At 36.4% G+C, this 27,526-nt stretch overlaps 2 protein-coding genes across 2 annotated transcripts in view; both read right to left on the bottom strand.

Annotated features, from left to right (window-relative positions):
* tut7 (terminal uridylyl transferase 7) overlaps window positions 1–16,450 on the bottom strand; it is a 31,164-nt gene extending 14,714 nt beyond the window's left edge. Inside the window, exons 1-14 of the mRNA XM_051893633.1 lie at window positions 16,160–16,450; window positions 12,023–12,330; window positions 11,826–11,944; window positions 10,975–11,082; window positions 10,703–10,880; window positions 9,820–9,908; window positions 9,191–9,242; window positions 8,225–8,294; window positions 6,458–6,584; window positions 6,079–6,198; window positions 4,289–4,417; window positions 2,232–2,409; window positions 1,811–2,142; window positions 675–929 (exon numbers count right to left, since the gene is read on the bottom strand). Coding sequence (XP_051749593.1) covers window positions 675–929; window positions 1,811–2,142; window positions 2,232–2,409; window positions 4,289–4,417; window positions 6,079–6,198; window positions 6,458–6,584; window positions 8,225–8,294; window positions 9,191–9,242; window positions 9,820–9,908; window positions 10,703–10,880; window positions 10,975–11,082; window positions 11,826–11,944; window positions 12,023–12,323 — 2,058 coding nt within the window. The 5' untranslated portion in view covers window positions 12,324–12,330; window positions 16,160–16,450. The remainder of the gene's footprint in view (window positions 1–674; window positions 930–1,810; window positions 2,143–2,231; window positions 2,410–4,288; window positions 4,418–6,078; window positions 6,199–6,457; window positions 6,585–8,224; window positions 8,295–9,190; window positions 9,243–9,819; window positions 9,909–10,702; window positions 10,881–10,974; window positions 11,083–11,825; window positions 11,945–12,022; window positions 12,331–16,159) is intronic.
* Window positions 16,451–17,006: 556 nt separating this feature from the next.
* psat1 (phosphoserine aminotransferase 1) lies at window positions 17,007–26,805 on the bottom strand. The gene is made up of 9 exons (XM_051895130.1): window positions 26,566–26,805; window positions 23,522–23,582; window positions 23,363–23,432; window positions 23,066–23,271; window positions 21,728–21,900; window positions 21,402–21,571; window positions 19,966–20,094; window positions 19,146–19,283; window positions 17,007–17,443 (listed from the first exon to the last, which is right to left on the bottom strand). Exons 1-9 carry the CDS (start codon window positions 26,620–26,622, stop codon window positions 17,341–17,343), a joined length of 1,107 nt encoding a protein of 368 aa, XP_051751090.1. The 5' UTR covers window positions 26,623–26,805; the 3' UTR covers window positions 17,007–17,340.
* Between the last annotated feature and the right edge of the window lie 721 nt (window positions 26,806–27,526).

The following is a 27,526-nucleotide window of genomic DNA, read 5'->3' as shown; positions in this document are numbered from 1 at the left end:
CCCGCCCTCAAACACTGTAGTTGTAGCTGAGGACGAAAGAGTTTGTTTAGTGTTGTCGACATGTCCAAAAAAAAAAAAAAAAAAAAAAAAAAAACGCTGTTTTCTGTGCTGCGAAAGCAAATCCACTTCCAAAGAATGAGGACTCATGCTGGAATTGATACGGTAAAACTGACGCCATCTTTACAGCTCATATCACTGTGAATCAAGTGTGAGGAAGATTCTGAGCTGAAATTCAGATATGATGGGCAATTTGTTTCTGACACGCGCTGTAAGCAGTCGACCAATCACAACAGACTGGGCCATCTGACCAATCAGCGCAGAGCAGGCTCTCGGAAAGGAGGGGTTTAGTAAGACCAGATATTTCATTGAACCGTTTCAGACACTGTGAGAAATGAGCTGATGCTGCAATGGATATTATGAGAAAATTAAAGTGTTTTTTGACCTTGGATGCATGTAAACCTGTTGTAGGAGACCTAAATCAAATTTAGGAACCTTTAAAATAGCATAATAGAGGCACTTTAAGATTGCATTCTCAACAATTGCTTGACAAGAACAGCTAAATATCTGGCAAACATTAGTGCATTTTACATTTAATAAGTTTGAATGGTTTCACATAGACATGCAAAATAACGCTCAGTAGTTGTGAATACAAGAATGCCATCACTGAAATTTACCCTGCCATCACTGAAAACCCGCTTAGTGAAGACATAATGAACGCCTTCAAGGTCCGACTGTGTTCCTACAGGCGATTCAGATTTGTTAAGCTCTGCTTTGGGTTTGTTTGGGACAGATGCCGCTTCCTCTGGATCGCCTACATCGGACGCCACATCGTCACTCATCTCCCGGTCAAAAGGGAAGATCTCATCGCCAGAATGACCAGATTCATCAAGCTCGACGTCATCATCGCCATCATCTTCCTCATCTTCACCCTACAAAAGTGCACAATCTCATTTTAATTTCAATATGTTATTTATCTGAGGGTAACTCAGAGCTTATGCAAACACTGTTTCTTCAGTATTTCACAAAACCATTTAGCTAAAATTACACCGTAAAAGTATTAACAATGATCTTTGTCTTATTTGAACTGGAAAACATATAAATTTCCTTAAAAGTAGAAAAATTTACCTGAGAAGCTCTTTCAAGGGGATCATATGATCATAAGGCCAAAACAATTAACACACGGCCACCCATTATTGTTAATTTAGTATTATTTATGTACTATTATAGTATTCATTAATATTTTGAGTTAGATTTTATTTTTATATTTTCAGTTTTGATTTTAGTAATTTTACTATTAATTTTACTATTTTTGGCTCTTTTATATATTTATATTTAGCCTTTTTTTTTTTTTTTCTTCTTCTTCAGTTTTAGTAATTTTAGTACTTCATCTTCAATTTTATTTCAGTTAGTTGCCAAGGCAAGTTTTTTAAGTTTAAGTTTTTCTACAAATATTTGTGTTTAATTTTATTTCAATTCAGGAAAGTGATTTTTAATGATCTAATTCAAGGGGATCATATGAGGATCTAATTTTTCTTGATTTCAGAGCTGTTCCCAGGTCTAAAAATAGCGAACTAAGCTGCAAAAACTGTTAGTAAATTTATATTTAATTTTATTTCAATTCAGGAAAATTATTTTTAAACTTAAAAAAAGGCTGAATTAACTCAGCTAGATGCTAAAGCTTACAAACAAATGAACAGACATAGTTTGTTGATCCCAAATGTAGCTAAACTCGACTGCATGATGAAAAACAGACCTCCAGAAAAGCAAATCAATCAATCAATCAATCAATCTATTTACGCCTGTTGCACACCTCAGTGTCCATGTCAGAGTCGGCTTCTTCCTCATCGTCCTGCTCAATCATATAGTCAGAGTCTTCCAGTTCTTCTGTACTATGTGGGCTGGATCTTGCATGGGACCTGTTCAAATCCTCAGCTGGTACTTTCGTGCTTCTCTTCACTGATACAACATGATTCACACCACTCACAGATTTGTCACTTTGACTGTTTGAACGGACTTTCCCAGCTTTGCTTTTTGAAGGAGAAGCAAAGTACTTATAAGCTGTTTTGAGACAATGCCAAAAATAGTCAAACATCGTCTGACTATTCAACGTCCGAGCCACATTCCTCTGGACGGCGAATGGATCTGAGAAAGAAGAAGAAAAAAAAAAAAAAAGATAAATAACAGACAGCAGACATATAAAACATAACTAGCTCACATGACACAATGGATACCTTCTATTGCAATCCTCTTTTTGGGCCAGTCTTTAAGATCACGCCACACTTCACCGTTTGTGCGCACGCTAATGACTTTCTCTGGTATTTGAAATTCCAGTGAGTAATATCGCAGTAACTCGACCCAAAGCTTCCCCAGCAGCACAGGAGGACTTCGGCCTTTGAAAACCAGTGGAGCCTATTCAAGAAAAAACAAATCAGAACTTTGAACCAACAGGTAAAAAATTTTGTAGAAGCTTGTTTCCGCAACTGGATAAAAAAAAAAAAAATAAAAAAAATGAAGTTAACTGCGACTTTTAACATCTTGCAATTCGTTTTTCCCCCCTCAAAATTGCAAGTTTATATCTTCCGATTCTAAGAAAAAAGTTTGAAAAGCAAGATATAGTCACAATTCGGACTTTTTTTCCTCAGAATTATGAGATATAAACTAGCAATTGCAAGTTAAAGGCCCTGTTTCCACCTGGTATTAAGATGCGTTTTGGTTGATCGGATCACAAGTAGATGAGGGAGACACATTTAGACAGTTTTAATCCGTCTCTTTTGTCCACTTTCGACCACTTCTGTCCTGATTTCTTCAAGGGGAGGGTCTATGGGCGGGTAAATGTATGGGCTTTTCAGATCTTTTGATCTAATATCAAAATAAGCTCACACAAATTTACATATGAACACTGATGTGTTCATCAGAAAGAAGAAAGTCATATACACCTAGGATGGCTTGAGGGTGAGTAAAGCATAAGGTAATTTTTATTTGAAAGTGAACTAATCCTTTAAATTTTGATTTCAGGGGGATTTTAAAAAATAAAAACTTTACAAAAATGTCTGTTTGCGTCAAAAATATTCGCGGTTGCCAGATGTCAAGAGTTTAAATCCCCTAATCAGAGATTTTCTCTTAAATGGATACATTTTCTGCCTAGTGTTTTCCTTAATCTTTGCAATCTGGCAAGTTTAGTGATCTCCATTTGAGATATTCTGCTCAGTGTCTTTCAGTCAGTATGTGTTCCTCCACAAGCCGCTTGTGCTGTTAAATCTGCAATCAAGCCTTCTCAGTGATGAGCTGTAATAAATCCAAACATGAATCTCAATTATATTGTTTGCAATTGTGGTCTTTTTTGCGGTTGTATAAATAGAAAAAACACTGTAACTTGGAATTATTGAAAATACTATTAAGCATTTCACTGTTTTAATTTTTGAAAGAAGTTTATTGTTTTACCAGTTTTCATAATGTACATGAGAGTGTGTTAATTTATGATAAACATCCTATAATAAAACTATTTTACCTTTTATGAGGTAAAATAAACCATGCGTATGAGTTGACATTCTCTTGATTTGTGCTTATAGATGAAAGTGCAATAATTCTGATGAAATGCAAAAAAAACCTTCTTAAATGACAATCATTGTGATTATAATTTTGAGGAAAATAATTATCAATTTAACCATTATGCAGCACAACGAAATTGTGACTTCATTGACTAAAACAAAAACATAACAAGGTTTTATAATAATTGTATTTTTCACAGGATACGATCCATATTGAAATGAAAGCATGTGAAAGATCGGTGCACAAACGGTATCTCAGGAAGGTCAAAAAACACGAGGAGAAACACTAGTATAATATCATGTCAGGCATCCGCATTCAGACGGGATTAGATTTCTCAGAGGAGTTTGCTGAAAAACAGTAAGTAATTTGCCCTGGAATTTTTACTGAGGTTGTGTGAGAAAAACACAGACATGGCAGATTTAGACAGGATTCGAATCGCAAAGTGCATCTGTGAAATGCAAATTTCTCTAATGTCCTCCATGAAAACTAGTCCTGTCCGAATAGGGCTATTTAGTCACAATTTTGAGAAATAAACTCCCAATTCTGACCTTTTTTCCCACAAATTGTGTCAGAATTGTGAGATAAAAAAGTCTTAATTACCTTTTTTATTTCGTGGTGGAAACAAGCTTTCATAAAATACAGCAGTAATTGTGTTGACTTTCTTTTGGCTTGACCTCAAAGTTGTCTTTAAATGAAATCTTTTGATACACAATAGATGAACAACTGGGAACACACTAACCTTTCCCTTCTTGATGCCTTTGTCTTTATCTTGAGATGAATCGTTTGAGGTTTGATCATATACCCAAAGCACGTGTCCTTTTTCAACCCCGGTTAAGGAGAAACTCTTGAGTTTACTCACGGGCAAACCCTAAAACAAGACACAACATCAGTCTCTGCATCTCTTGTAGACCGCTACAAAAATGAAACAAATGAAATTATCTTACAGGAATTTCCATAATAAACATTGAAACAATTTTCTAAATTGTCTAGTTTAAGTTTTGTATCTTATGGGTGGAGTTTTCATGGAAGTAAATGCAATTTTGTTGTTCATTACAGGGGTGTACGGTATGTATTGTCTATGATAATTTTAATGATTTGTGAGCTGACATTATCAAGTGTGACACGCAAGTATGACAAAAAACAAACAAAAACAGGCAATGAAAGTGATATCACTTTCACTGCATGATGTAGTACAATGCAGTTAGAATTTCCCAAAATTCAATATACAGGGGCAAAAACACCCAAGTTTTTGTCTCATATTTCTCTATATTATATATTCAATAGGGATGCATGATATATCGGCCACCATATTGGTATCGGCCGATATAGGTTCATTTTTTAAACCTATCGTTATTGGCCATATAAGAAAACTTGGCAGATATATTACAGCCAATAAATCATGTATATTTCCTTCAGCTGAGACACCATGATGGTTTTGAATTGCTTGAAATAATTGAAATCACTTCAAAAGGAAAGCGAAACATGTGCAGCGCAAATCTGTCATATAGGCTACATAAAATTATAATGAGAACATTATAATCGTGTGTTTGGGACATGCATGACCCATTTTGACATAAAAGAGGCATACAACTAATAAGGTTAGAAAGAATTGCCCTTATGAAGGTAAAAATGAGCTTGAAATTAATTTAAGGTGGCAAATATAATGAAAAAGTTCATTTCTGTCACTGACCACCATACAGAATATAAAGAATATGAACATTTTTGGGAGTCAGCTGTCCACGACAGGCCCAGAGATACCAGCCCAAAAACACACCCAGCTAAATATCTTCTAATCATCATTATCAACAAAATCCCAGAAAATACAGAGATATTACTTGTCAATATCGCACACACCTAGTACATTACATGGCTCTCTGAAATACTTGATGGTGATTGGTCAGTTGCAGCATTCTGTGGTAAAATATTTTTGTATGCTGATCATTAAATTGTCAAACCGTGTCCAATATACAGGTAAAATTATAAAACAATTGGTAACACTTTACTTAAAGCCTTCATATATAATGAAGTATTTTTAATGCATTAATTATTCATAGTAATTCACCTTCTAATGCATTGTATGATCTCATGAATAATTGTAACCACAGTTATAATACTTATTCATTGAACATTCCTTTAGAAAACATAACCAATTTCAGATGTAACAAGGAATCTGCAAATATTATACAATTATTTAAGAAAAGATATAATGCATTATAAATGTACATCATGAATACTATTATAATGTGTTACACAAAGGCTAAGTAAAGTGTTGCCAAATAATTTCAGGTTGGATTTCCAACTTATATTTCCCATATTTAATCATGTGGTGAGTATCTTTATAATAAACAGGATAATTATTGCATTAGGGTCTGGGTCTTGATCACCGTGTCGGGGTTTATTTTTTTTGCAGTAATGGCCGGCTGACTGCAGATTATCTCAGGTTACCTCTCCAAAAGGATCCAGATGCAATAATCAGGCATTGGTCCTATAAACATGAATAAATGGATGCATTAATGTTGAATCACACACCACGTGTTCTAGGTACGAAGGTAAGACAGGCTCCTTGCGACGTTGCAGGAAGCTGATGACCATGAGGGTAAAGCTGTAGGAAGGAAGTCCACCTTCTTCCATCTGGTCTACACAACAAATCTAATTCACAAAAAAAAAAAAACCATATCACATATTATGAGGATATATAAATATGCATGTAGGCTTTAACATTCTTTATGCTGCTTCACTGTACATAAGAAAATACCACCTATTAAAACCATGTAATATTATGTATATCATGTTTCAGACAACACGGAAAACCAAAGTATACAAACGTGCAATTTAGTATTTTAAACTTGCCTGAAAAAACCGACATACTGTCTATTAAAACAAACATCACTGAGCACATCAGTCTTACCTTAGCCCAGTGTCTAAAGCATATGATCAGCGGGATGAGCTGCGGTTCCAGACTCGCCATCTCGGCCAAATATGCTGTTGTTAAGCATGCACTTTCATTGCCTGCACTGATTTTGCAGATCAGACCACTTTGGAGATAAAAAAAAAAAATATATATATATATATATATATATAACATATGCTTAAAGCAGTTTAAAAAATTACTTAAAGACACAACTCTTCCTCTGTTAATGAATTTAATATACACTACCGTTCAAAAGGTAAGCTTTTTTTGAAAGAATTCTCTTCTTCTCATCAAGGCTGCATTTATTTGATCAAAAATACAGTATTAACAGTAATATTGTGAAATATTACAACAATTTGAAATCACTGATCTCTATGTGAATATATTGTAAAATGTAATTAGGGGTTCAAGATGGACAAAATGCATGCCTCTGAATCGCTCATCATTCCGGCGAAATTTTCGGGTATTTTGGATTTTTTGAAAAACCTTTTGCGAACTAGTCCTAGGTTTTTGGCCCGATCAGAACCAAACCAGTGCAGCGAGATTCTCCAGAGTCTGATTGTCAATAATTATGAAAAAAAGTTGAAATTTCAATTCACGGTCCCTAAGGGCCGCCAAAACGTTCGAAGTAGGTGGAGCCACTTTTACTAAAATGGCTGTAACTCATGAACAGAATGAGATATTTTTACCAAACTCAGCACACCTATGTAAGAGCCGAATCTGTGGTCGCGTGAAAAAGGACACGACGACTGGCCATTTGGTGGCGCTATAACAGTAAAAAAAACAACATGAAAGCAGCTATAACTACTTCACTGTTAGTCCGATTGACTTGAAAACTGGCATGCAGTGTATTCAATGACGCATCTCAAAAATAAAGACCAATGAGCAGCTATCAGACAAGGTTAACAGAGGCCAATCGGAGCAAAACTTGCTGGGTCTGCTTGACTCACAGCCCTGGAGGCCTGTGAGAAATTCGAAAGAAATCAGCCACTGGGGGGCGCCTTCACGATTTTCACACACAAAGGATTGTTTATCATGCAATTTTTTGCACATACCCACGACATTAATACCAAATGGTAGAACTCCTCATTCTGAGCAACTTTGCCTCTAGGACCGCTGCTGTCCATCAAATCGTTCGTTAAATATCTGAGATTATTTCGAAAATCAACTTTGGCGAACTAGTCCAAGGTTTTTGGCTCAACCTCGATAACTGTTATAATAATAGCTTTATAAACACTATATTTCCTATGGTAAATTTCCTGTATTGGCTGTGAATGGTCTTTTCCATCTATAATCGAGATGATTACAGGCTTGCTAATTAAAACACAATACCTTTTTACGCATGTGCTTAAAGACCTTAAAGCGTTTGAACCCCGATGATTGCTGCTCAGCATCATTACTCCAGTCTTCAGTGTCACATGATCGTTCAGAAATTATTCTAATATGCTCATTTGATACTCAAGAAACATTTCTGATTATTATCAATGTTGAAAACAGTTGAGCTGCTTCATGTTTTTTGTAGGATCCTTTGATGAACAAAGTTAAAAAAACAGCATTTATTTGAAATAGAAATGTTACTTCAATTTAATGCATTTTTGCTGAATAAAAGTATTAATTTCTTTCAAAAAAAATCGTACTGACCCGACAAACTTTTTGACAGTAGTGTACATTTAAAAAAAAAATAAAATTTTTAAAAACTACATAAAACCAAATATACAGCTTCGTATATTAGCTTTGTAAAGAACAAAACTCAAGAAAACAGACCTTGATTTCTCTTGGCACACAACTACAGGCATCCTCTTATGGAAGTCTCCCTCCACATTGACAAAAAGATCTGCGATTATGAAAATAAAACAGTGAGAAAAATGAAAACATACCATTGTTATTCTATACTGGAGTTGCTTTATTGTAAATACTTATAATATTATATATTATATGCCAGGCTTGACATTAACTTTTTTTCTCACCAGCCACTGTGGCTAGTGGTTTTCCAAAGTTACTAGCCACTCAGCATTTTCACTGGCCACAATTTTGTCATTGATATCATGGGGGAAAACTGCCATATAGATATTTTTAATATTATCTCATAATTTGGCAGCAGGTATATTAGGCTGCTGTCACTTTAAGACCTGACACACAGACCCATTACTGTTACAGTAGGCTACTATGAGGTGGCTTTGTGCGCGCACTTTGGGTGTGATCATAAAATTATGCGCAATATGCACAATCCCATACCAAAATTCAAGCCCTGTAACACCAACAATATTCATCCGGAGCAAATGAAACGAGTGAGAGAGGGGAGATGGGTTTGTGTGTAACTTGCTGTCGGCGAGAAAGAGCAGCTGGTATTGCACACCTATTCTGCGGAAAATGAGTATTGGAAGCGTTTCAGATATTTCAGTATCGATATATAAATTTTTCGATACATTTTTGACAACACTACATTGCATTTAGTTTATTATTTCAGATGCCTTTTTAAAAGACTATTGAAAAATGTATATAATATATAAAATTCAACCCGCCAAAGTGGCTAGTAGGAGAGACTGTTACACGACACTGCTGACATACACCCGCATTTGGTGGGTGTTAATGTCAAGCCCTGATTATATGCATCAGCTATTTTTTGGCCAAAATGTCAGCATCAGTGTCGAACTCCATACCCTGCTCTTTCATCATCATGGCCATTTATAACACTTTTTTTTTTATTTGCTTCACTGCTTTTCATCTTACCGCTTTTAGAGAGATGCTCTTGAGCCACGAGAAGAACATCAGGATGCTGGAACTGATGAGAGATTTTGTTCTTAATTACAAAACACTTATTGACCAAACTTCACCAGCAAAAGCAAAAATTCATTTTTGTAAAACATGTGATTAAACACTGTTTGATCATACACTGTTTGATGAAAGAAATCTAATTAAAGGCTTTAAAAGGCATATGCCATGGTTTATGTGTTAGCTATCATAGTGTACACACAGCAAATCGTGATACTGTGTCCAAATGTCAGTGATAATTAGCTTGGATCAGGCGTTTGAGCCAATAATAGCTCATCCTCTGTGAGGCACAAGTCTGATAAGAGTCTTAAAAATTGATATATTACTTTGTGATGCCTGTAATAACAACTGAAGAGAGTAAAGTTCACTTCATGCTAGGTTTAATTAAGTTGTTGTGGCACTGCACGGTCTTGATAGGATTTCTTAACACAGACACAAACGTAGAAGGAAACAGGGATCAAATAAAAAAAAAAAAATGACCCATTTAAATGTAAATATAAAATCATTTACTTAGATCAAACTCAAAGCCTTAAGATATATTAAAAGGAAAACTGTGAGAATATTTCTAATGTGCACTTCATACTCACATAGGATGGAAACTTCACATCAATGTTTACATCAGAATCTTTGAAGCCGAACTTGGTGCAGGAAGATCCATATAACCTGAATTGGCATTCTGAAGGGGAAAAGTAAGTAAAACGTATGGAGGAATCGTTAAAAAAATAAATAAAAATAAATAAAAATAAATTTGCAATCTCAATTCAAACACCAACACAATCTTATTCCGAATTGACAGCGATTCGGCTCTATCTATTAAAACATTTAAATTTATTATTGAGAATATTTAAATATGCGTTGGCGCTGCCACTGATCATCCGGAGGATGCAGCCTCTGAAATTAGTAAGCTCGCGCCAAGCTGCCGTTTGAACTTTGAGCAGAGCGGATAAATGGCCCGTGTAGCATGCCGTTCAAATGAGTTTTGTTCCGCTTTTGAACTCTTGATATCGTTGTATCGAAAAAAATTATATCGTGATAATTATCATTATCATTTTAATCGCCCAGCCCTAGAGCAAATCACCTTTTGAAAGTGACTTGACGCTTCAAATAAAGATTGTATCAATTACATCGAAACACCAGTAGGGGCGACAAGTGACTGTTAAAAAATATATCTGTCATTGAATCATTCACTCAAGAGATTCGTTAAAAAATGCTGATTCATCCAGTAATGAAACAAGTGAAGTATTTATGAGTGAGTCATTGAATCATTCATTCAAATCGACTGTTTTAAAAAATATAATTCAAATTAGTTAAACATTTTTTTTTTAAATAGACTGCAGCATTTAACATTTCATCAGAACCTCTAGTAAACTACATGTTATTTTGTTTAGTTGTTTATTCAAAATCATGATTCTCAATTTCGTGCAGCACTAGGAAGCATCAAATAAAGGATGCAATGACGCTGTTAGATACCTGGAAGGACAGGTTGAAGGACGTCCTGAACGAGAGCGAGAATATTTTGGCGTTGTTTCAAGTCCTGATCGTTCAAACCAAACTCAGTGACCACACTTTCCAGTGCAGAGCTGATTGAATGACACTGTCCTTTTCCAGGAGGCGGTATGTTCAACAGCAGCGTCAGCTTCTGCAGTTCCTGTAAGGACGAGACACATTTCAGCCGTAAATGACAAGCACAGCAGTTTGAGCCTGCCAACTTCTTGATCATAATTTTGTTATATGATCCTCACTTTGGCTTTCTTCCTGTGGGATCTTTCTCTGATGTGACAGAGAGCTGGAGACATGTCTTCACAGTACACCCTACATTTATCACATCTGAACCGCAGGCTGATGGTTGACTAATAAGAATGCAGAAAAAGAAACAAAATCAGATTACGTCAACAAATATGATCAATGTACACTGCCGTTCAAAAGTTTGTTTTGTGGAAGAAATTAATGCTTTTATTCAGCAAGGATGCATTAAAATGATCAAAAGTGACAGTAAAGACTTTTTTCATTGTTACAAAAAATTATATTATTTCAAATAAATGCTGTTCTTTTAAACTTTCTATTCATCAAAGAATCCAGAAGATTCATGCATCATGGTTTCAACAAAAATATGAAGCAGCACATTAATAATAATCAGAAATGTTTCTTGAGCAGCAAAATCATCATATTAGAATGATTTCTGAAGGATCATGTGACACTGAAGACTGGAGTAATGATGCTGAAAATTCAGCTTTGATCACAGGAATAAATTACAGTTTACAATATATTCAAATAGAATATTATTTATTTTAAATTGTAATAAAATGTCTGTTTTTACTGTATTTTTTTGATCAAATAAATGCCTTGGTGAGCAGAAGAGACTCGTTTCAAAAACAAAAAAATCTGAATTATTCTAAAGTTTTGACCAGTAGTGTAAGTGCATTGTGATTTTATGAACCAAAGTTGTAAAGATTATGGTACATAAATACGGTATTCCTTCAATACCATGGTACCACCACAGTACTGCTTTTAGGAATATCTCTTTTCTAAATCATGCCATTTTGCCCAGAATACTATTTAAATTGCCTAACCGGTTAGTCTATAACTTCCAAACCTCTTTAAGTTCACAATCACTGCCTTCGGCTTCCAAGCACAGCTGTAAAACATCCCGTCTCGTGAGGCAGCTTTCAATCGACACCATTTTGCTCTTCTCCCTCCAACTCTGCATGCTGTCTGATAGACGAGACGTAAAGAGATGTTAGCTTTATTTTAATCTTAATACTTAAACGATAGCTTATCCATGTGTTTTACCAAGTCTGTCTTGTTTCGGTCCATCTCCTCGTTCTCTCCAGTTTCTCCGCTCAGCAGGTGAACCCCTCTGAAATCGGTCCGGGTGTGAAGGACTCTGTCCAAACGCTCTTCCCTCAGAAGAGCTGTACGACAGTGAGGCTTTGGCTCTTCTATTCCCGTCACCCCGCTTCGTTTTAGGACTGTAACTGCGTTCATGGCTCACATGTTCACGTCCCAGCGGGCTCCTCCAGCTCTCCGCTTCATCTGCTTCCTTCTGTCTCCTGTATCGCGGAGAGAACTTCCTGTCTCCCTTATCTGCCATTGTGGATCTGGATTTATGGGTGGAAATCAAGATTAATATGAAGAAAATAGGAATAAAATATTTAAAAATCACAGTGTAATTCAGTGATAAAGTCCTCCCTTCACAGCAATTTTGATTATGAGGTTTCAGAAAACCCATTAAGAGATTATTAACAATAATCCTTAGTACTAATTCATAAGTAATTATCAACAATAGTTTAATGAATGTTGACTAATCATTCAATGAATCCAAAGAATGACAGAGATTTCAATATGGACTTAATTTTGACTGTGACTAGGGCTGGGCGGGCGATAAACGATATCATATCGAGATCGTGAAAAAATGTACATTGATAACAATAAGCTCACAATTGTATAATGTTTATAACATTAAGTGCACAAAAAAAAAAAATGCTTTAAATATAAAATGAATGCATATGTATTGCATAATAAAACAAACTGGAAAGACAAAAAATGCCTAAAAATGTATTTTTATTAATAAGGATAGGGATTTTTGCAACATACTATGTTCTGTAAAAGTAATTTTACTAAGAATAATAGCAATTTGGAATAGTATATAATATTACTATTATATAATTTTTAATAAATCAATTGTCATGCTAAGTACACACAAACATCACTCATTTAAAACATGTAATTGGGAACTATACTGGTAGCAAAAACCATACCTAATATAAACTAACTAAAAAAAAAAGGAGGAGAAATGCTTGATTTCACAACCTATAGCTTCAGTTATATACTATTATATGAACCATGTAATTTAGACATTAATGGTCATTATAACGCATTTTAAACAATATAAATCATAACGTGATTTCGCAGGAATTATAATCAGGCGCTAAAAATACTACCCATTAAAAGTCATTTGGACCAATGGGATCACATGGGGTCCTAAAGGAGACCCGATTCCTGGGGGGACTTGATTTCTCACCACACCGTCTCAATATATGAGGATATAAACTACATCTCCAGAGCTGCTTTGAGTCACTACACAAGCTTTTCAGCGTTTCCTTTGAGAAAAACTACCGTCAAATACACTGAAACTGAAACTAAGGCTGTGTCCGAAATCGTCCCCTATGCCCTTAAATAGGGCACTATTTGAGGGGACAGCCATAGTGGATGATATCGAGTGCACTCATTCAATCCCACAATGCACCGCAATAATGAGTGTACAACTGATGCACGCTCAACGGCTAGAGAATACCCATAATGCACTGTAAGAGTCGCACGCCAAATGAATTTCTGCGTCTCACCAGAAGATGGCGCCTGCAGCTGAACCATCCATCCATCCATTTTCCAAACCACACTGGTCCAATGTGGCTGCAGCATAATATCATACATGTATAAATATATAATTTTTAAGTGATTATTAAAATAATTAAGGTTTATACTAAGACAGAGTTCAGGATCAATATTTTCATCTTACTACTGGAGCTGCCAGTTTGCTAAGTTTCAAATGATTATTAAACAGCACAAACTATATAAAAGCGGCACACTCAGTGTCCGAATTCACTCACTCGTTTTCATTCACTCCTTCAAGTGAACTATATCAGTGGGGTAATGTAGGGAATAGTGTTGTCAAAAGCGCCGACTTTGATTCCAAGTCAGTACTGAAATTTTAAACGTGACGTTTTGAGCACTGTTGAGCAGATTCGTAAACGCCTCTGATTGGCCATTGTGTCACGCGCGCATCAGATATGTCCGCGATTGGCTACAATGATCAACGCTTCAAAAACATGTTGTAAATAGACATCAATGACACTCTTCACTGAGTCCTTACACAGATACACACGGCTCCAGTTCTCAAAACACTTTCAAATTCAAACACTTTCGTGTGTTGATCTTTGTAGCCAATCACAGACATATATGTTGAGTGTGTGAACACAATGGCCTATCAGAGGCACTTAAAGGTGCAATATGTAAGATTTCTGTCTGCTAGAGGTCGCTAGAGGCCTATTCAAAACAAAGGCGTAGCTTGATGACGGCAAGTTTGAGCGCAGAATCTTGGGACATGTGGTCTTCACATCACACACACGGTGGAAATAATTGGGATAGGACTCGGGAAGAAATCATGTTCATGGATGTGATTATTAACGTTACTGTAGTATGAAGCAGAGCAGGACCGAGTGTTGTGAGAGCTGAACGAGGCCGCTGGAGCTTTTATTATGCCACAGTCGCCGGCGCCGCTTCCGCTTTTCCGGTCATGAGTATGAGGTAACACCGCTCTGTTTATCATATTAGATACATTTGAGTGTGTTGAAAATGTTATAACGTTACTCTGTGCGTTCGCTCGGCGGCTGCTGTGAGACACTTGTTTGAGACACGCTTCAGTAATATAGATCGATTTTAGAATGTCATTAATAAATGCTGGATGGCTTGTGTTGATAAATGGCATGCAATTAATTTTAAAACGTATTGTATGATGGAGAAAATTCTGTATTACTAAAAATAAAGCTGCATCTGATTATGCTATGTTAGCTACTTCACAAAATAGTGTTTTTCTCTGAGGCATGGTACTCGCAAAAAAAAAAAAAAAAAACCCAAGAAAATTAGATTTAAACAATAAGACTAAACGTGTTGAACTATATAACAATAATTAGTTTTCTGTCTATAAATGTAACCAAACAGTTGTTCCCTTGTCTATTAAAACATGTAAATATTAAAGTGTCTTTGGTGTTTCCATGGTTTCTACAAAATAAAACTGTAAACCGAGGGTACCGAGGGTAACGCGGGTAAGACGCAATTGACAGGCGACTCCTCACACGTCCCGGAGCCTTGGTTAAAACTGCAATTTTCTCACGATTTACAAATAGTTGCAAACATTTGGGATATTGTAAGTACTCAAGTGGACAAAATATATAACACTGGCCTAGCGGTTTTTGGATATTTTACTGCAAAAATCTTACATATTGCACCTTTAAAGTGTCACATTTTCAAACTTTCAGTACCGACTTGGTATCAAAGTCAGTACTTTTGACAACATTTTGAATAGTGGAAGAGGGTATAGACGGTGATTTCGAACACAGCATAAGATCTTCACGACAAACCGCCAAAATAAAAGTTTGGTTTAACTTGAAGAAATTATGACAGAAATACATCACTACTAAAATGTACTTCTCAAAGTAATAATAATATTATTATATCTAAAGAATATCATACAACCAAGATATTTTTTCATTTATGTTTTGAATGTATAAAGTTCTGTTGTGCAGCATCTTAGTTGACAAAAAAATATAAATACGTTTTGTTGTAAATTAATCATTATATTTTCATTTGATTACATTTTAAAAGCTTGATTGTTAAAGTTTATACAAATTTGTATTAAATCATAAAACACAGAATCCCAAAAAAATAAAATTTAAAACACAGAATTTACGGGGAAATATCATAGGGCCCTAAATTAAAAGATAGCTACTCCATGGAGTTTAACTGTGAACAAACATGTTTACATTTATTCTCAAGGTCTAACAAATATGTGGAAAGCATTTCCTTTCCCATTAATGGTCAATTAAAATCGTGATAAATATTAGATATCGTATGATATGGGAAAAAAAAATATCATGATAATATTTTTGGCCATATCGCCCAGCCCTGTCTGTGTCAGTGTGAATTGTTTACATGGATTTACATGGATCAAAGAACAGATAGCGCAATATTTCTACGTGTATGGTGTTAAAGTATCAGACAGTAAATTAAAACACGAGCAGAGTTTCTGTGTAACTGCTGATTTTGCCCGAGGACAAAGAGCAGCTCGTGAGAACTGCCGTGTCATACATGAGTCAAACTAGCATGAAAAACAACACAACAGCCTGTTAAATGTGATCATGCCGAACTCACCCAATCTGATGCCAGTCTTGCTTTATAAACGTGAGCGCGACATCTTTGATTCCCGTGAGTTTTCTGCTAACTGTAACATGCAGGTGTCTGATACTGACTGACCCTAACTTACTTCCGCCGGCTTCACTTCTGTCAAATCATCTGTCCTCAATTAATAAGATCATGAAAATTAGCCATTCCGCTCTTAATTAAGCGTAAATAAAGGATTATTTTAATTATTTGCTTTTTAAGTGACAAGCTTGATTTCTGATATTAAAATCGTTGTTAATACACTATACGATGTATGCACTTTCCACTTCCGGGTCCTATGTGACTTCAAAATAAAAGCTTCTTCTTCTTCTCGTGATTTAAAGCGGCAGTGCTTATTTCCCGATTGTATGTAAATATACATCCCTTCATATTAAATCTTTTAGTGCTGTCAAATCGATTAATCGCAAATAGCATACAAGCTTGTAAATATATATGTCCAACTTTTATGTTAGATGCAATTAATCGATTTGAGAGCACTAGTTACATTACATTTTTTCCACTATATTACTGCGCTGTAATATAAATGTCTTATTTATCAGTGTATTTCACTCAGCTTATTTATTTTGTTTAATCTTTTTTTGCATTACATTATTTACACTTTTATTAATATAACAAAAGCACAGCACTAATAATTGTAAACATGAAGCATTGTAGTACCAAGATACTTATGGTACATAAATATGATATTCCTTCAGTACCATGGTACCACCACAGTACTGTTTTTTTAAGAATATTTATTTTCTAAATCATACTTTAATATCCATAATGCATGTTAATGTACCTTTAAAATCTCTACTCTGGAATAAACACTGCAGTGTAGAGCAGTTTAGTATTGTTTTATTTTTTCTTTTTGCTTGTATCACAGTATTACTAATAACATACATTTACATTAGTAAAACATGGAATGTTTTGGAATACAATTCAATTACAATTTTACAAGCATTAAGGCACACTAGAATTTGAATAAAAGTGTCAGTTTAAAAGAAAAGAACATTTTGCAACAATGTGCCATTCAAATGGAAGAGAAATTGTTATATTCCATTCAGCAGCTACAACTTGTTGCAATAAATGCTGTTAGTGTCACTTCAGTCTAATGGCGCTATAATCAAGAAACCCTTTCGAATGCAGGTTGCAAAAAAAAGGCCTTTAAGCTACTGGTGATCCTTAAGGAATTCTTCCATATAGGCAGCAAGAGCCTTCACATCTTCAACAGTCACCGCATTGTACAAGGAAGCTCGGATGCCACCAACAGACCTGAGAACAGTGAAAGAACCATGAGACAGGACAGGACTACACATGAGAAACACAATCTAAACATGCTTTGCTTCCATATTCCACTTATTTAATAGTCAGGTCAGACTGACATGGCACAGAAAGCAAAGCAGAATCATGTGATAATTTTCATTTTGACTAATTATTCACATTTATTCCCTTTATTTTGAAATTTAAATTTTAAACACTCTAAATCCTGTGTGGAATTGAATTCAAATTTGAACAGGCATTCTCTAAGCAGTTCTGAGTGGCGGTTAACCGTGTGCTGGAAAAAAAAAAAAAAATCACATTTTGTCATGGGAAATCCATTAATATTTAGCAACAATATTCGGTGTCCATTCTGAACCAAATACTGTGCATAAACAAACAAAACTTGCTTCTTGCACCGCTACCAAAATGCTTAACTAGTCAAGTCCAGCACTGATTTGTACAGAGCCCCGCACATGACATGCAAGAAAAAGAATTGTGCGCACAATTTACTATTGCGTTCCCTTGATTTGCTAATTCGTGCAGACGATCAACCTGTTTCGTTCCTTCGATTTGCTAATTCGTGCGGACGATCAACTATTTCGTTCCCTCGATTTGCTAATTCGTGCTGTTTCGTTCCCTCGATACTGTGCGGACGATCAACTATTTCGTTCCCTCGATTTGCTAATTCGTGCGGACGATCAACTATTTCGTTCCCTCGATTTGCTAATTCGTGCGGACGATCAACTATTTCGTTCCCTCGATTTGCTAATTCGTGCGGACGATCAACTGTTTCGTTCCCTCGATTTGCTAATTTGTGCAGACGATCAACTGTTTCGTTCCTTCGATTTGCTAATTCGTGCGGACGATCAACTATTTCGTTCCCTCGATTTGCTAATTCGTGCGGACAATCAACTATTTCGTTCCCTCGATTTGCTAATTTGTGCGGATGATCAACTATTTCGTTCCCTCGATTTGCTAATTCGTGCGGACGATCAACTGTTTCTTTCCCTCGATTTGCTAATTTGTGCGGACGATCAACTGTTTATTTCCCTCGATTTGCTAATTCGTGCGGACGATCAACTATTTCTTTCCCTCGATTTGCTAATTCGTGCGGACGATCAACTGTTTCGTTCCCTCGATTTACTAATTCGTGCGGACGATCAACTGTTTCTTTCCCTCGATTTGCTAATTCGTGCGGACGATCAACTATTTCGTTCCCTCGATTTGCTAATTCGTGCGGATGATTTACTATTTTGTTCCCTCGATTTGCTAATTCGTGCGGACGATCAACTGTTTCTTTCCCTCGATTTGCTAATTCGTGCGGACGATCAACTGTTTATTTCCCTCGATTTGCTAATTCTCGGAAGCTAGGCAGGTTCGGACCTGGTTAGTACTTGGATCAGAGACCACCTGGGAATACCAGGTGCTAAACTAAAATAAATTTAAAAAAGAGTGTCTTAAATAGCCCGCTTTTGGCAACAGGGTAATCCATGGCTAGCTGTGCATTAAATGATTTTAATGCGAAGCATTCGTGGATTATCTCTTGACAAGCATAAATGCTTGTCAGTACATTTGACAGATACATCAGGAGTTATTCAGTGTGGTTTGTGTAGCATTACTCCTTCATAAAAGCAACTGAAAATGTTTGTTGATAAACTAGTGTGCAATAACTATAAGATTGCATTAATTAGAAAAACAAACGTCATATTTTCACCTGTGTCCTTTAAGTGAGATCATGCCACGTTTAGAGGCACCATCCAGGAATGACTTCTCAAGACTTTCATCTCCTTCCTTCTTTCCGATACGGAACGGAATGTTCATGCGGCTCCGACATGCCACGTCAACAGGGCATCTGAAAGAGTGAGAAAAGTAAGTGAGAAAAGGGTGAGAAGTCATTTTGACAAAAACAAAAGTCTGCACAGAGAACACAATGTTCTTCCTCAGTATTTTTGTCTTGTTTTCCAGCACAAATAAACATACTTAAATCCAGATACATTTACTTGAAAAGCAAAAATGACGAAAAGTCTTGTTTTCTGAAAATGAAGCGAGTTTATGCCAAATATCTGCCAAAGGGGTCAGAAAAATAAACTTAATTCAAAGGAAAAACAAGATAATTTTTCTTTCCTCACTGACAGATATTTCTTGTTTTAAGCAAAAACTCACTTAATATATAAAGTCTTGTTTACTGAAAAAATTATCAGTCAGTTCAAGTCATTCTGACTTCTCAAGTAAAAGCATCAAAAGAATGTTTAGATATTTGTGCTGGAAAACAAGACAAAAATACTGAGGAAGAAAGTCATTTTTTTTTGCATTAGTTAATTATTCTTTTTTTATTATAACAACAACTGATTGTGATTATACTAAAATACTTTTTTTTCTTTTTTTTTATTATTAACTTAAATATCAACACAATGATTAGTGTTTAAATATTATACATTGGGAATAACCTTCTGTACAAGAAGATTACATTTTATCTGCAGAATTGTGGTCTAAAATGTTAGGAAGTGATTGAGTCAAAATCACTGATCACTGACGAGTAGAATCCATTGGAGCGGTTGATGATGTCATAGACGATGTCAGATTTCTGTTTGTTTAGCTGTTCCATGGCGTCTGCCCCTCCATTGTCCCTGATCCACTCCAGAACCAAGCCCATGATGTAAATACTGCACGAAAAACAAGAATGTACAAGTTATCATTCCTGAAAGGTTAATACTAAATGATGAGGAGTCTATTTAGCACACACTAAATTAAAAAGGGGCTCCTGCTGAAATTTAGAAAAGGAAAGTATTGTCTTTAATATTTTATCCCCAAGATTCTTCCTCATATCCCTGTAAGCTGGAACAGATGATCTGTGTGGAGGCTATAAACAGAACCTGAAATGAGCCACAAGATTGTAAGATGTAAGATGCAAACAAAGCCGTAATTAAAAATGGTAAAACCACTGTAAATGTATCTGACTGGATGCCATTAAAGCTGTTGTAAAAAAAGGCGCAATTCACTGTTGGATATTCACTCATTTCTATCAACTAAATTCTAAATTAATGCACCAAGTTGATATATTTCTTGACAATCTTAAATAGACGTATGAACTTGAAATAATGGTTCAATTATAATTATTATGGCATATACTTACCATTTGCATCTTCTCAAAATGTAGCTGATGTAAAAACACTGATTATATAATTTAGTGGCGTATTGCTTTATTTAAACTGCCGAATTGAAGTATAATAAAAAGACACCAATGTTCAATCAATAATTACATTAATAGTAATCAATGAAAGAACAATTGAGATGTGCTTTCAGACGTCAAATATTTGCATATCATTATTTGACAACAACTGCACTAACATAAACTTTAAAATAACTCTATGCAGGCTACTATTGTCTCTCCTTCACAATTTCACAAACTTTATACATCCAGGATTTAGTACTTTCGATTAATCAAAGAATCCTAAAAAACTGTTGTCAACATTGATAATAATCAGAAATATTCCTAAACACTAAATCATCATATTAGAATGATTTCTGAAGGATCATGTGACACTGAAGACTGGAATAATGATGCTGAAAATTCAGCTTTGATCACAGGATTAAAAACAAAAATTTGAAATGTCCAAATTGTCCCCCAAAACAAAAAAAGTTTTAAAAGTTAAATTTTTAGGCTGGTCTGCCTCAGCGGTCTAACAGCGCTCATCACTGTCAGAATGAGTGAACTGGCCAATCAAGTCAAAGAAGGCGGGGCTTACTGTTCACAGAAGATGAGCGTGAATTCCGATGCGACGCTTTCGTTTTAGCAGTGAAAGAGAAATTTCGCCATTTTGAATTGAAAACATCATGGTCCTCGCCCCAGTGTTCAAGTCATGGTTACGGCTTTGAGTTAAACTATTGCTTTTTGATCATAGCTGACATATGCATAAGTAATTAACGAAGACTACAGAGACACAATATGATGAACAAAGAAAAGACACACCTGAAGCATGAAGGAGTGTTGTAGAGCGAGTTATTGCCAGCCTGCACCTGATAGTCCAGTATAATCGGGCACTCTTTCAAGGCCTTGCCCATCAAATCCTCTCTGACAATGACAACCGTTACACCTGCACAGCCGACATTCTTCTGTGCGCCAGCAAATATCAGACCAAACTGTGGAAATCAACAGAGACTCACAGCCTTAACTAGCAATTATGTTAAAAAAAAAACTACAGATAATTCAGTATAATATACTGGCACTTTTATGATAAAGATGGTGAACTTAGCATAGCAAACCAAAAAATGCATGTTTGAAGAAGCATCACCAACCTTTGACACATCTACCGGCCTGGAAAGGAAGTTGGATGACATATCACTGACGAGCACCACTCCTTTGGTGTCCGGGATGAAGTTAAACTCCACGCCGTGCACCGTCTCATTGCAGCAGTAATAGACGTACGACGCCGAAGGATTCAATGACCAAGTGCTACTATCTGGGATTTCTAAGAAAACAAAGTTTGCTTCATCACTAAAAGTCATGCTTAAGTCTCTGGTGTCCCAGAATGTGTCTGTGAAGTTTCAGCTCAAAATACCCCACAGATCATTTATTATAGCTTGTCAAATTTGCCCCTATTTGGGTGTGAGCAAAAACACGCCATTTTTGTGTGTGTCACTTTAAATGCAAATGAGCTGCTGCTCCCCACCCCCTTTCCAGAAGAGGGTGGAGCTTTAACAGCTCATGCTTTGGCAGGGTTGCCAAGTCTGCGTTTTTCCCGCGGAATTGGGCTACTTTAACACTGTTGCCATGTGCTGTTTTTCATGTCCGCGGGTTGAAGCGACCCCAAACAACATGATATTTAGCCCCTGGAATGCGAATTTTACCAGGGGAACCCTGCCAAAAACATGGATTTTACCCCCAGGATTGCGATTTTTACTGTGGGAACCCCCTGAAATGCTATTGGGCTCATTTTGAGCTAGTTTTGAGTAGCAATTGCACAGGTTTTGTTGTGAAAAACATGGCAACCCTGCGTTTTGGTTGCTCAACTACAAACAAAGCTGGAGAATCTCACGCAGCCAAAATGAGGATTGTCAGTAACGGTGTTCAGCCTTACATTGTTCAAACCGGAGTCGACACTGATGGAGAGACTCAGGAAGAAGTTACAACTTTTAGAATGAAACTGGAAGTTTCTGAATGGTTAGTGGATAAATTTATGTAGTTTCTAGTAGTAGTACACCAACTATATTTCATTAGAAAACAGAAGTAATTATGAAATGATATATAAAGACGCACTTAAAGTCTACTGACCTGAGTCAAAAAACACTATAAAGTTCAGCTAATTGCATTTTATATAAATTTAAACTATAATACATTTTCATTTAATTGCAATTAACATGCAGTCAAGTGTCTAAAAAACATTTCCTTTAGTTTGTACTTAAGTATAATGTGTTAATGTATGTAAATGTGTGTTAATGTATGTAAAAGTTCTATTTGTTTTAATGTATGCTAAAGTGTGCTTCTTTTTCTTTCTTTTTTTTTTTGCTTTTGGAAAGATTGTAAAATATATTCAGGATGGCTTTCTGACAAACAGTATTTTTAAAGAAAATCTTCTTTGTAACAAAAGCACCTCTCAGCAATTAAAAATACTTTGCTATACTCTGATTACTCACTGGTGTAACTATCCAGTTTTGGATGGATCACATTCACTTTCCCATACTTCTCTGCCTCTTTGGCCGCCTTTGCAGACCATGTGCCCGTGACCAGATAATCAGCACACCTGTCCTCTTTCAGACCAATCAGATTGAGAGGAACCCCGCTGAACTGTCCCGAGCCTCCACCTTGCAGGAACAGTATCTTATAGTTTTCAGGTACATTCCTATTCAGAGTGAACACAAAATTTACATTAATCTACATTAAAGACATTAATCTCCAATGGAGGGATAGTTTCACGAAACGTAAACACTCACAGAAGCTCACGGAGAAGGTTTTCAGCAGCGTTTATGATCTTGGTGAAATCAGATGACCTGTGGCTCATTTCTGGATTTGATGTAAAGAGAAACAGTAAACACCTCCAAAAACACTGCACTGCACATGCAAACTTATATATTTAAAATGCAGATCATTACCAAGAATGCTTATCCCGGTGCCACTGTAATCCAGCAGCTCCTTCTGTGCTTGGAATAAAACCTAGGAATGAAAAATATCTTTATATCCATATATTACATTTTTATATCTTTAGAACTGACTTTTGAATTAAAGTCTTTCTGTTTGTGACCATCTTAAGGTTCAGTATCCTAGAAAGCTCAGAGGAAGATAAAAAGCCAGATAAAAGGATGGACATGTTGGACAACCTATGAAACCAATGTGAAATGGCCCCTGCGATCAGTAAAAGCTTTCAGTAGCGTCAGCCGGTGTTCTGACGAATAATGCTACTTATCAGATTGTGCTACCAACAGTATATTTGAATTTTTTTAAGGGTAGGTTTAGGGTTTGGGGTAGGTAGCTTAATAAAATAAAGCCTCAAACCACATCACACCACATGAATATTGTGCTGGTAGCACAATCTGACAGAGTAGGGGTGTTTGATTCGTGGTGTTTTTCGGAGTCGACTCCAATTCATCACGACTCCCAACAATCGACTCCCGGAATCGACTCCATTTTCTCCATTTACTTTAAGTCAAAACAGGGTCTGCGATAAGAATATTGCCATCATTATTAAACACTGAATGTAGGCTATTCTTTTTTTTCATTGACACGTAGCCTAAAACTACATTTATTAAAACACATTTTAGCGTGACAGGCCAAATTACCTTGGAATGATGAGTCGCCATCATTTCCTAGTTGTTGCCAAAAATGCCCAATTTTAAAGAGGGGAAAGTCACAAGAAAAAAAGCCTTGAACGAATATTATTTCAGAGTTAAAATAAACAAGAGAGAAGGTAATGCAAATTAATTAATTTATCTAAACGGTCAGGCGAGGGCGATAAGCACATTTTCAACAGCGCAAAAAAGCTGCTTGAACAAGAGAGATCAAGATACTAAAAACCAATACCTAATGTTAGTCTAAAATAATACATACAATAATGTAGGCAAGACCTATTGTGTTTACTCTTGTTGGCGGTTTTTTTAGGGGTTCAAGCCTATTGCAATTGTTACATTTTCCAAGGATCAGCATTCTCCCCTAAAAGTGATCGGGCAGACCAAACCATAAGTCGTAGAGAGGCTGGTAGTACTCACACCTTCTATAACGTCACCAAGGCTCGCCCCGATCGGCCTGACGGGGGCGCTACAGCGGTCAAAAGTACAAAATGGCTCATAACTCCTGAACCGTTAGGCGTTAGGCTCAAGTGTCGTATATCATTGGAATCCTTGGCTCAAGATGGACAAGATGCATGCCTTGGATTCGCTCGTCATTCTGCGAAATTTTCAGGTATTTTGGATTTTTTGAAAAACCTACTTTTGTGAACTAGTCCTATAGGTTTTTGGCCCGATCGGAGCCAAACCAGTGCAGCAAGATTCTCTGGAGTCGGACTGTCAATAATTATCAAAAACAAGTTCAAAGTTAGTCCGATCGACTTGAAAATTGGCATGCAGTGTCTTTGTCCGAGGTGCCATGATTGTCAATGAGGGCATAGACGTATCTCGAAAAACATGTTCGCCAGCGGCCACTGAATTTTGAGCACTGACGGAGGCCAATCGGAGCGAAACTCGCTGGGCCTGTTTGACTCACAGCCCTAGACGTCTGTGAGAAATTCTAAAGAAATCGGCCACCGGGGGCGCCTTCGTGTTTTTCACGTGTGCAAACGATCGTGTATCGAACAATTTTTCGCGCATGCCCACAAAATTCGTACCACATTGTAGAACTTTGCCTCTAGGACCGCCGTTGTCCATCGAATCGTTCGTTAAATATTGGAGATTATTTCCAAAACCAACTTTGGCGAACTAGTCCTAGGTTTTTGGCTCAACCTTGATAGCTAATAAAAAGCTTAAAAAAAAAAAATATATATATATATATATATATTTCCTCTGGTAAATTGCCGTATTGGCTGTACTTTTCGAGATCGAGATGGTTACAGGCTTGCTAAATAAAACAAAAAAATCTTTTTACGCATGTGCTTAAATGCCTTAAAACTCTTGAACCCCATTAATTGCTGCTTGCAGCTATATTTTATAATTATGGTTAAATTGTTTAACTTGATTAGTTTGGTTATGGCAAACCAAATTAATATAAAACTGATGAAAAAGCTGGCACGGAGGTATGTATACAATTATTTGATTGTAAAAGTAAGCTACAAGTAGGATAAAACTCTCTGACACAGCAAAGGAGTCGATTCCTGTGCCGGAGTCGACTCCGACACTAGGAATCGACTCTCTTGGAGTCGATTCCCCATCACTAGGTAGCATTTTTTCGTAGCACAGTCGTCAGAACACAGGAGTGGGGGTGGGGGAGGATTTATTCAATCAGGTACCGGCCTCAACGAGAGGGGTCATAATTTGGCAGGGAGTCAAAATTTAACTGGGCACTGTAGAGGCAACTAAACCTATTTCTGTGAAGTAAACAACCACTTCATTCACAGTTAACGAGTTAGGGTTAATGAGAAAAGGCAAGCTACTGATCATTCAACCAACAAACATATTCAGAGACACGCAGAGACCTGTTTTACATTTTTCATAAGAAATCAAGACATGTCGACTCTTTATCAGGTCCTTAAACTACATTCATTGGCATTTATGTTCTCTGAATCGAGAGTTTAAAAGTATTTTCAAAAAATTAACATGTCTATTTGGACATCAAGAGACTTGGCACTCCTCAGTCAACAGGCGACTCTGAATGCCAAGTTGTGGCTGATGCAACATTGCGCATGCATCTAGACCAACAACACTCACCAGCATTATTCTAATGCTTACAGTGCATCCAAAGCCTGCATCCCAAATGATGCACAACGACTTTGCACACTACTGTATCATAAAACAGTTCTGCATGCCGATTTTGCATGCACATTAGTGGTTTGTAGCTGATAAGATAATGTAATCGTACCGCGTATTGATATGATATCACGCACTGCGTACTCCACAAACGCGATGACGCATAAACAAAACTTCACTAAAAATACATACAAAAAGAATGAATACTTTTTCCTAAGTTATCGATATTCTGGGGATGCACTTACCGACTGTGGAAGTTTAGCCGGTCCCGCTCCAAAATTGATGGTCTGCTTCTTCTCCATGTTTTAAATAAATCTAAGATGGCCGTGGTGTGATATATTAAATCTTTCTGAAACTCCGCAACTTGACCTACTTTTCTGTTCGAGATTTCGACTCGAACTATTATTCCCTTTACACATGATTACACCTAATGTGCAAGTTCCCTGCTGGTGTTCATTGGCTCACGGTTTCCGGAATGTCTGCGTTCAGCTGTTTGATTGGATACTGTGGTTGTGACGTTGCTGTGATTGACCCGTGCATTTCACATCAATTTATATACATGAGCTTCTGTTGCTCAGTTTTATGCACTTTCACGTTAGTTCTTTGCAAATCTGAGCACAATTTGATATGCTGAGTTCTCTTTTGAAAAATGTCTTCATAGTACTACTGCCTCAACATACTTTTGCCATTATGGTAAGTAACTATTCAGCAAGATCACTCTGATCATGATCCATGTAATTTGTTAATTGTACCAAAAACAGAGCAAAAAAATTGGTGAGTCAGCCTGTAGGGACCTGTAGGAACATTACTTCACGATACTTTCTCCCATTCATAATCATTAGTAATAATAAGTGCATCATCTTAGCCTATCTAAAGTCTTTGGTACAAATCAGTGCACGTTATGCTTTACAATTCAATGAAAATTGCTGTCCAATTTTCCTATCCAAATATCAAAACTCAACATATCCCTCTCCCATGCCTAAATACATGACATTCACTGTTATGCGTACACAATTTTAACTTGAAAAACACTAAATAGCCTAGTAGTACTCATAAACAGGCAGTTTTCATAAAGGCCCCTTCCTCACCAAACTCATCATTTAGTTTTATCATTGGTAGAATAAAAAATACAATCCAAACATTTCAGTCAAATACAATTTATATATAAATTAACCGCGAACTTGGCAATCCTGATTGAGAGTTCCA

The sequence above is a fragment of the Ctenopharyngodon idella genome, chromosome 5 (assembly GCF_019924925.1).
Source record: "Ctenopharyngodon idella isolate HZGC_01 chromosome 5, HZGC01, whole genome shotgun sequence".
Lineage (NCBI taxonomy): Eukaryota > Metazoa > Chordata > Actinopteri > Cypriniformes > Xenocyprididae > Ctenopharyngodon > Ctenopharyngodon idella.
This window is presented reverse-complemented; position numbering and strand designations above follow the sequence as displayed.